We start from the raw sequence: 11,133 nt of genomic DNA, 5'->3' as shown, positions 1-11,133 counted from the left end.
TTGTACTTCTTTTTTCGTGAAGGTTCTGACCACTGGTGAGAGAGTCTCAGGACTGCAACCTCTTTGAGTGACTGCTCTCGCTTAAATAGCTTCACTACCTCGTAGATGTTGGGTGGCACTTCTTGGCAAGTTTCTTTATCTTGTTGTGCCACCCTTCCAGGTGATTGTTGGTACGGTGGCCTTGGTTTTTGAAATGGTTCCAAATCTCTGGCATGAAGGCCCCTCCTTGAACCCAACTGGTTGTCACGTAGTCCATGAAGGCAGTCACTTTAGGGCAAGCAGGAGAGTCAGCAATGGCATCAAGCCATACATCATCCACTTTGTCACGAGGTACTAGAAGGAGGGCAGCAGCTCTTCTCGCCAGCTTCTTCACCTCCTTATCTTCCTTATAGTCCATCACCAGACCTTCTTTCTGCACCCTCCTCCAGATACATTGGGTGAAGTGAAAGAAACACCCTCTAACTAATGTCCCGGGAAATGTTCAATGTTCTTGTCTGTAGTGAAGATGAGGATGTAATTTAAATGTGGGACACTCATTTAAAGGTATCGGTAATCGGATTAATTAATTACCCGCTAGAATAGGTGAAATGCTCTCAGCTGAAAATGTGGCTCTACCGGCAATAGCCATTTCTGAAATGTGGCTCTCCCGGCTAGACACCACTGAAGAGGGCTGAGGACCAGTTTATCACGGGAGACCAGTGGCTGCTGGACCACATCGACAGTGTACCTCATCTCCCTTGAGAGATGAGTTGACCAGGACTTGGCTATACATGTATAATATCCTATAATATTTTTTAATGGTTATGATAAACAAACTTGTTGATAAACTAAATTGTTGTTTTTTTCATACCCCGTAAACGTTAAGCTGTGGACGCCCCCACTCCCCCACGTAGTCTAAAGTAAAGATAACAGTGAACACTCCCTACCTGGGCTAGTAAGTTTCGTTACCCTTAACCCAAGACAACTAGATCAAGTGTGTGGACTCCATACAATCATCTCCCCGCTTGAATAGGTGTTAAGAATCCTCTCCGTGCCCTGGAGCTACCGTTTGTTTGAACACTCTCGGCATCGAACAGTTTCTACATCAGCGCCTTGTATGGACTATTGGGGTTTAAGAAATGAGAGACAGTAAAGTACGGTTATAACGAACTCAAAGGGACTACTAATTTCAGTTCGTTATAACCGTAGTTCGTTATAAGCATATTTACAGCATAAGTACAGCAAATAGTCGGGACCAAAAAGGTAAGTTCGTTATATACGTCAGTTCGTTATAAGCGTGTTCGTTATAACCGTAGTTTACTGTATGTGGAGATATAAACGTGAATACCGGCGTGCACGCTGTGTAAATCAGCAAAGCGATTTTATAAACGCAAATAAATATTGAAGTCAATTCTTACACTTATTAACAATAATAATCACAGACGCTCGTAGACACAAACATCGACCACTATGTTAAATAACTTCTTTGAAAGGCATTTAGAAGTTGGAGTACTAAGTAAGGATACAATATATGGATGAACAAGTTTATTACTTGATAACGGTGTTAGAACCTACACCGAAACGCCGCTCCTATGGTAACAAAGAAGGGGTTCATCCATATATTTTGTCCTCACTTATGTTAAGTATCGCTCAGCACAATAATGCAACACAAACCCTCTACTCTATCGTCAACCATTCAGGAAACAATGCTCTAGTGGGCGTGGTCTAATTCTTATTATGCAGACATGAACGCAAGAAAATTGCTTTGCTAGCCAAATTCAAATCACTTGCGCTTTATTCATTTGTGAGTCAAACGGAGTCAACATAAGGGAGACAACTCTTGCTGTGACGGTCACATTCCTCGACGAGAGTCGTACGTGTGACATGGCTGGAACCTTCCTGTACTTTGCATACGGCAGTAACCTTCTGGCGGAGAGGCTATTGTTAAATAACCCCACAGCGCAGTTCATTCACAGAGCCCGACTGAATGTGAGTATTTGACTCAATCAGTGTTCAGTATATTTTCAAACACTTCGACAACGAGATAAGAACCACGTGGTTCAGCTTAGGGACGTGCGTGTATGTACTAGTCCGGACTAACGCCGGCTTATAGTGCTAGCCTACTGACATATATACCTTGACGCAGTTTAACATGAATACCCCACTCAGTATACTACACTGACTCCGGGTCGACCTGTCCTTGTTTTATCTCTTAAATGCCGAGCACCAAGAAGGGTAACACCTGTTATCGATTATGAAGCGACCGGGCATATAAAAAATAACCTTTCTCTCCCAGCTAGACCACGGAGGAGGTCGTAGTTAATTGAATAGTGCAATAATATTAGTGGTATGATCTCCGTGTGTGGATATTTGATTTATTTGGATGTTTCTTTAAAATCTTCATAGTCCGCCGTCATATAGCTGGAATCTTGTTGACTGCGGTATCAAACAACAAACATGCAACAAGCCTGCACAGTATGGCTTCGTATAAGAAGCTGTCATTCTTAGGCAGGACGTCAGAAAGTCAAGCAGATTCTCACTGCAGTCTTATAAAAAATCTCTTATAATTATTTCTTCCGGTACGGTCACTGACTAGCGTTACGCCTATGAGGCGTCGTCTCACTATTTCTTCCTAATTTAAGTACATCAATCGTTCATTTCTTCATATTACGAGACCCGTGAAGATCCGGGGTAGAATAGGTCTTCAGCAACCCATGCTTACTGTAAAAGGCGACTGTGCTTGTCGTAAGAGGCGACTAACGGGATCGGGTGGTCAAGCTCGGTGACCTGGTTGAAGCATGTCATCGATCCCAATTGTGTGGATCGATGCTCGTGATGTCAATCACTGGATTGTCTGGTCCAGACTCGATTATTTAGAGGCCGCCGTCATATAGCTGTAACATTGCTGAGTGCGGCGTAAAACAACCAACCAACCAACCAACCAATCATGTTACGATTGATAGATAAATAAATACATTTGATGTTGCAACACTATTCCAAGAGAGTACACTTTTGTTAATGGTGCGTTACATTGATAACTCGAAGTCATATCGAAACAAGCTACAAGGAACTGATTCTGAGATATTGGTAGTTTAAATTTACCAAACCCAGACGCCATGATGAACCAAATCGTACCGCATAAGGTTGATTGGAGACCCAGTCATAGAACTGGAGTACTGCTTAGTGCAAAAAATATACTCAATATCATCAAGTTACTGTGTTGATGAGGAATCCCCTGTTTTATTTTAACCCTGCTGGGATCAAATGAAGGCCTCCATCGATGTGTCAGAATGTGAAAAAGGTGTTGTGTTGAATACAACGACATCACGGTGGAAAAACACAATTATTCTTGACAGTGACAATTATTTTAAGTGTAACATATGTTTCATGGTACATCGAGTGCATGTATTGATTTAATAATTGAAAGTAGTCCATGCATAGATTGCAACTACGATTTTACATTTTGATCAGACATCCAACACAAAAATATAAAGAAATATTGTCGCAATGCTATTCAGTACGAGAGGAACCGCAGGTTCAGACTGTTGGTCCTTGTGTTTGTGCCCATGGTGCGAAGCTACCCTCCGCGGGCGGGTGACAAGTCAGAATCACAGTGTTGAAAAGGGAAGGCACATCCCTCTTAAACCATCGCTGATCGGAACTGACAACGATGGTTGTACAGGGCATGCAGAAACAGTGCTTGGTCGCGCTTGGATGTCAACATGATATTGACTTAGATTGTAATGACAAGCGGTCTGAACTTCTGTTTATTGCTGACGAGGTCGATATCCATTCATACTAACAACAAATACAGGGCGGTGTGTGGTTCCACCATCAATCTCACATATTCACAGTTACTTGTGTATGTTACAGCGGTGAGCGGAGGTGAAATTGGGTTTAACGTCGCGTCCGAGATTATTGCACTTATATAAGTGTGTGTGTGTGTGGCTTGTTCTAGTCCGGACTGATGCCGATTTATAGTACCATGCCGCAGTATACTGACTCCGAGCCGACCAGCACTTGTTTTAGCCCGTAAAATGCCGAGCGCCATGCAGACAGGGTGGCAACAAGTACCATCTTTTAACGTCTTTTTGTATGACGCGGCCGGGGATAGAACCCCGGACCTTCCGCTCTCCGGTCGGAGCTCTACCACTTGACCACGGAGCCGGTGTATGATACAACGGAGCTAAACATCGATGGGAAGCCAAAACCAGAGTATCAGAGGTTCAGGAGCTCACCTTTATTCAGTAATACTTGAATGGGTCTTACAGCCGTACTGCCCAACACATATGACCCCATGGGTCTTGGTTCACATTTGTCAAGGTCTCTGGACATATTGTCAATCGTTTATTTGACACGTTTGAATATTATTACATGTATTTCAACAGAGGCTGGGAGTGAGTGAGTATGGTTTTACGCCGCTTTTAGCAATATTCCAGCAATATCACGGCGGGGGAGACCAGAAATGGGCTTCACACATTGAACCCATGTCGGGAATCGAACCCGGGTCTTCGGCGTGACGAGCGAACGCTTTAACCACTAGGTTACCCGACCGCCCCAGAGGCTGAGAGAGACTGTTAAAATATTACTGATGAAGTCAATAATTATTGTGCAACTGCAAATGATTCCATGGTATTTGATTTTGTAGCCAAACATGTTTTACGTTTATGCTTCCATAAACCCACAGAGAATTAGACCACGCAAACTACCGTTTCCTGATTTGTCGACAGAAAGGGCGGGCTTGTATAACATGATAGCGCTGAATATGCGACTGATTTATGAATATCCTTGTCTACATGTTTGTGCGTGTTTATGGTTATATAAACCTTCTGTGAAGCCATAGTTGTTGACGTATATTTATGTGAGAGTATGACTTGGGTTTTAAACGAGTGGGTTGGGTTTAAACGAGTGAGTTGGGCTTAACGCCGCTTTAAACAGTATTCCAGTTATATCACGGCGTGTCAGCTTAATGTGGGAGGAAAGCCCGAAGTGATGCAGGTCTCAGACGTTTACCACTTCGGTGAAACCCACGAGCACGGGTATGGTACAGACAAACCTAGAAACATAATCGGGGGGAACCGGGATCCGAACCCTCAATCATAGGTTCCTGGCGTGCCAAAGGGACGCAAATCTGCACGGCGAATCGCGGCGCCTTAGACGACTGGGCCACCCATGCCCCCTATATTTATAAGAAGTGACTTTAATGTTTATAAATGTTTATCGAGTCATACACGTAAAAGCTGATGACACACATTCTACACACCGGTGTTAACGTTTGTACCTTAAAGAAAAGATTTACAAACATGGAAACATGTTTTGGGAATATATGGTATTGAAATATTCAGTAGCTCTGAGGATAAACATGTTTCTTTTATGTTCTAAAACAGTAAGTCACGCTTGATATCTTTAAGGTAACTGTAAATCAATAATTTCACAAATTTACAGGCATTAGTTTGTGTCCTGTTATTGTAAATATTAATGTATTGTTATTCATAACAAGTAATGTTTGTATACATGTTTATTGTTTGTTTATATACACGTTCGTTGTAATAATAAATAATTAAATTTTCGTTGTGTTCATTGAAATTCCTGTATTCTGATTAGCTGAATTGGTCACGTGTTATTGCATTCATTTCCCAATGAATGTAAAAAATTAAGCCACGCCCACCGAGGCGCACTACTTTTATTACTTCGGAATGTCGGGGAATCCCAATATAGATTACAGCCGAGGGAATTCCCTTTCTGCTCACGTGTATCGTCATGCACAGGACATTTAGCGACTTTCATGCATATTCATTGTCCAAACTACCTTTTGAAACCGAAGGCCGAGAATGAATGAAACAGCAAACGTGCAGGCTCGCTCGCCTGTTTTTTCCCCGCTCGCCTCGGTTCCACAACTTTCATGTCTTCGGGTTTCCTTTCTAACTAACATTTTTCAAACTGTGTTTTACCGTAATCTGGGAAGTAATGTTTGAATCTGGCGGTAACTGACCGACGCGGATTCATACAGTTTGCACATTGGTTTTTCGATTCATACCTCAATGAACCGAAAAAAATACACAGTCAATCCTTAAATATCAATCAATATTAATTAATTAAACAATAGTAATTGTAGTTATAACCGTGTGGAACAAAAACAAACCCGTCATCGGGTATTGTGACGTCATTGTAAACTTTGAGGTGCAAGGCCCCGTTCCACAAGGCGATCGTACGGTAGCACAACGACAGTCGTTGGTCTAAGTTAAAGTATGTGATTTACGATAACCTTAACGCTACTATAATTTTGTGGAACGGACGCCTGAATTCTAAAGGTGGGCCGTTGTATGGTATTAAATTCATACGTTTCAACTTTTGACGTGTTTAAAGTTTTATTGTGTTAAACTCAACTGGATTATGCCGTGGATCGTGTAGGTGTCAGCCTATTCACACTCAACAGTTTAATTCTAAAAACGTTATAAAGTGCAAGTAATAAATAAAATACTAAACTCGCTCCCGTGTATAACACATTTTATGAAACGAGTGAATAGTTGTGGTATCTGACGAGCGAAAGCGAGTCAGATACCACAACTATTCACTCGTTTCATAAAATTGGTATTACACGGGAGGTCGTTTAGTATTCTATATGTATTAATACCTCTGCCGTGTCGGCCATATTGGAAATTTTATTTGAACCTCTTAGACATTCATGGGAGCAAGCAGGTCAAGTTACAGCTTCATCGGTTCATTTTGGATCTTGGTCACAGGGTAGAGGTCAAATTAAAGTACGAAATTATACTCAAACGGGACACAGTGACAATATGGCCGCCGTAACGGATTTGGTTGGTTGGTTGTTTTACGCCGCACTCAGCAATATTACAGCTATATGACGGCGGGCTGTAAATAATCGAGTCTGGACCAGACAAACCAATGATTGATGTCATGAGCATCGATCCACGCAGTTGCCTCTTACGACAAGCACTGTTGCCTCTTATTCCACCGCAGATCTTCACGGATCTTCGTAACGGATTTCGACACTGGTGGGAATATGTGTGTGTGATGTTTGAGCTTCATTGTTTCAGTGGTATCTCAGGAGATGTTTACGACTGACAAGGAATAATATAAACTCTATATATAGTGAGTGAGTGAGCGAGTATGGTTTTACGCCGCTTTTAGCAATATTCCAGCAATATCACGGCGGGGGACACCAGAAATGGGCTTCACACATTGTACCCATGTCGGGAATCGAACCCGGGTCTTCAGCGTGACGAGCGAACGCTTTGACCACTAGGCTACCCGACCGCCCCCTCTATATATAGATATAGATATAGATATATATATATGCATTTACATTCATGCACTTACTAATATACGACCTCGTCCATATGTCAAGAAACATGACTGTACTACAGTATATTATATGTTTTCCGTCTGACTGCATCTCTGTCAAACTCTTCATGAAGTTGTACGAGAAAACAAGTGGCAATGTAACATCCTTCTGAAATGAATAAAAAATTGAAACAAACTATATAAACTCACTTGATTTTCAAACTTAGCTAAACATTGAATTTAGATGAATTAACGACCCGGGTAAGAATTGGTCTTCAGCAACCCATGCTTATTGTAAGAGGCGACTAAAGGGATCAGGTGGTCAGACTCGCTGACTTGTTTGATGCATGTCATCGTATCCCAGTTGAGTAAACCGACGCTCATGATGTCAATCACTGGATTGTCTGGTCCAGATTATTTACAGACCGTAGTCATTTAGCTGGAATTTTCTTAAGTAGGGCGTTAAACAACAAACAAACAAACATCCCACCTCAAGACTTTCATCTGATCTTTGACTGTCCAGTTCCTGTCTAGTATGCATATAATGTGTGTAACTAATATATTTAATAATAAATTTAGTATGTTTCATTAATTTTGTCTGACACTGTAGGACTACCGCCTGACGTTTGACGCACCATGTGACACCAAGACGATGCTGTGGGCGGGTGCGCCCGCCACCATCAGGAGTCGTCTTGGATCCAGTGTCTGGGGCATCATATGGCAGCTTGATATTGCCGACAGCGACAATCTGGACAGGTGGGTACCAATTGTCGACATTCATGGTTAGATAACTCCAGTTTACCTTCATATTCTGGTGGATACGTGTTCAAATTTTCAGAATGATATATTTATTTAAATGTTAAATGTAAAACATATTGTTCTGGTATGACCTGTGATAAATATAGTTATTCACTTTTAATGTCACTGTTCAGTTTAACGCCGCACTCAGCAGTATTCCAGCTTTATGACGGCGGTCTGACAAAATCGAGTCTGGACCAGACAATCCAGTGATTGACATCATGATCATCGATCCACACAATTGAGAAACGATGACATGCATCAACCAAGTCAGTGAGCCTGACCACCCGATCCCGTTAGTCGCCTCTTACGACAAGCATAGTCGCCTTTTACGGCAAGCATGGGTTGCTGAAGACCTGTTCTACCCCGGATCTTCACGGGTCCACTGTTTAGTTTACATTCCAGCTATTAGACATCACGTTCAGGGGACGGAGACGCGTGGTGTTGGGACATATCACTGTTCTGGTATGAATATCAACAACAACCACATGGTTATGGAGAATTAACATATTTGCTTTGCTTGCCAGTCAGGAGACTTTCTACCAGCGCCGGACCGTGACAGTAACGACACCCGACGGCACAACGCACACGTGTCGGACGTACGAGCTGGACGGGGAGTATGACATCGCACATTCCCCCTCCCCGCAGTACAAGGATGTGATTGTGAGGGGGGCGAGACAAAGCGGCTTACCCCAAGCTTACATCTCCCAGCTGGAGGCTGTAGAAGACAATGGATACGACGGAGAGGTTAAAGTCTACAACAGACTCATACGCCAATTGGAAAATCAACATCAATGACACAAGTTCAGCAATCAACCTTGCCGTTTTATATCTTCTTTCTATAATGATTAAATTTTACTCGAGAATTTGTTCTCAAACAAAAGAGCCAATTCGCATGAATCATCCTCTATCATCTATATCTCCAAGCTGGAGGCAATAGAAGACAATGGATACGACGGAGATCTTTTAGTCTATAACATTCTTATATGTCAACTGGAAAGCTGAGAACTAACAAGTGAAGCTGGGGTTACAATGGGCCTTGAGGATACAGAATGATTGGACTCACTTATACCCCGTCCACATGCACATTTACAGACGTAAGTAATTTTACACATGTGGAACTTTTCATACGTGTGTATATGTAAATGTACCATGCGTTCACATGAAAAGCATCCTAGGTGTGTAAATAAAGTATGTAAATTGTGTAAGGCAAACATATTCGTCAGTTTGTTCATGACTTAAAACATTGTTGTTTTCCAATCAAAGTTGTTTGAGAAGAGAGTTACTTTACCGAAGATCTTCACATGAAGCAACATGTGTTTGATTTAATTTGTACACAGGTTTGACTCCTTGAAACCAAAAGAAAACACCGTCCGCCCAACTCATAAAAGTTGGCAACTTCAGAATACCGAACTGTTGACAATTTGTTTGGTGTTGGCAAATCAACAAATATACACTCACCGACAACAGAAACGGGAGTACTACACATGTTGGTTAATGTATGAAGAATTATGTATATTCAAGAGATATTATATGGGTTCGACGAACAAACGAACATGCTGATATGTTGTGTGAACCGACGCTCATGAACGCATCACATGTGACGTCATAGATCCATTACTTGCGATGCACCATTCGTCTTGTGCAGGATTAGCGTGTAAAGTTTGGAAACACGTGCAGTATATCGTGATAAAAATGAAGACACTCTGTGGTTACATTTGAATGATTGTTAGTTTTGTCATTAATTGGTACACATTAAAAACATCTCTTCTTAACATACATACTTCTCTATATGTTTCTTTAGTTCACGTTTCTTTTGGCCGTGAGTATATTAATTCGATCGTCCTCTGACGTTGGCATAAACGTTGACATTACAACATATACACACAGTGAAAATTTACATTTATATTAGCACTTGCTCCAGACATGATGCAAATTTGCTCCTGGTGTAAATATAAACACATGAGTAAACGCGTTCACATGGATTAGATTGGGCCCGCTTACATTATCTGTGCTTATAATGGTGGAGACATATGACAAGCTGTGTCAGCCATTGTTCTTTTCAACAACAAAACGTACGTTGTATTAGTATTGAGTGAGTGGGGGTTTAAAGTCAAGTCGAACAGTTTCAGTTATATCACAGCGTGTCAGCTTGTGGGTTGAAAGCCCGAAGTGACGCACGTCTTAGATGATTACCATTTTGGCGAAACCCGCGATCATGGTGTCAACAATGTTGTGTTAAAACAATACTAATACTAATGGCTACACATCTGCAAAAGTCCTTTTTGAAACCCTTGTTCTAATGGTTTCACCATCAGTCCTTGAACCAAGCTGATTGTCTTATAAGAACAGTATTTTCTCTTTCCCAGCAGGTGTCTAAAGTGCCATTTTAAGAAACTTGAACCATACTTCTATCTGTCCATACAAGTGATGCATGGTCCATTTGTCATTTGATGTTTGTTTGTTGACACTTATATGTTTCAATGGTTTTCTTCCTGAGCCTTGTAATATGACAAATGAATATGACAGAAAATGACCACATCATGACTCTTCGTTTACTTCCGTTCGGGGCCATACTTATATTATCCAGTTTACTTTCATAAATTAAAGGATGAAATTATAGAGAGCTACAACTTTCACAAGAGAGATGCCACACGTTTTTCAAGACATCTTGAAATTCGTGTATTGGCGTAGTTGTCATGTTATTTTGCGTTTGTAATAAAATGTCGACCATAAAAGTGTTCCTCAAAGACAGCCACCGTGGTCTGGGGGTTGAGCTTTTGCCTGGAGATGGAAGGTCATACCAAAAGACGTTAAAAGACTGTACCTGTTACCCTCCCTGGCGCTGGGCATTCAGGGACTTAAACAAGTGCTGGTCGGCTCGGAGTCAGTATATTCTTTCTGAGTGGCGCGCACGCACGCACGCACGCACGCACGCACGCACGCACACGTTGCTTTATAAGTGCAATAAGCTTGGATGCCACGTTTAAACCCATTTCATTTCACCGCCCCATCTTGTTTCTCTGTGCTAATGGTTGCTTCTCTGGACAG

At 41.8% G+C, this 11,133-nt stretch overlaps 1 protein-coding gene across 1 annotated transcript; it reads left to right on the top strand.

The window, feature by feature from the left end:
- Positions 1 to 1,813: 1,813 nt before the first annotated feature.
- LOC124147280 (gamma-glutamylcyclotransferase-like) lies at positions 1,814 to 10,618 on the top strand. Its single transcript, XM_046517956.2, has 3 exons — positions 1,814 to 1,968; positions 7,895 to 8,040; positions 8,610 to 10,618. Exons 1-3 carry the CDS (start codon positions 1,864 to 1,866, stop codon positions 8,878 to 8,880), a joined length of 522 nt encoding a protein of 173 aa, XP_046373912.2. The 5' UTR covers positions 1,814 to 1,863; the 3' UTR covers positions 8,881 to 10,618.
- Positions 10,619 to 11,133: the final 515 nt, after the last annotated feature.

Source organism: Haliotis rufescens, unplaced genomic scaffold, assembly GCF_023055435.1.
Source record: "Haliotis rufescens isolate VD_foot unplaced genomic scaffold, xgHalRufe1.0.p SCAF_30, whole genome shotgun sequence".
Classification (NCBI taxonomy): domain Eukaryota; kingdom Metazoa; phylum Mollusca; class Gastropoda; order Lepetellida; family Haliotidae; genus Haliotis; species Haliotis rufescens.
This window is presented reverse-complemented; position numbering and strand designations above follow the sequence as displayed.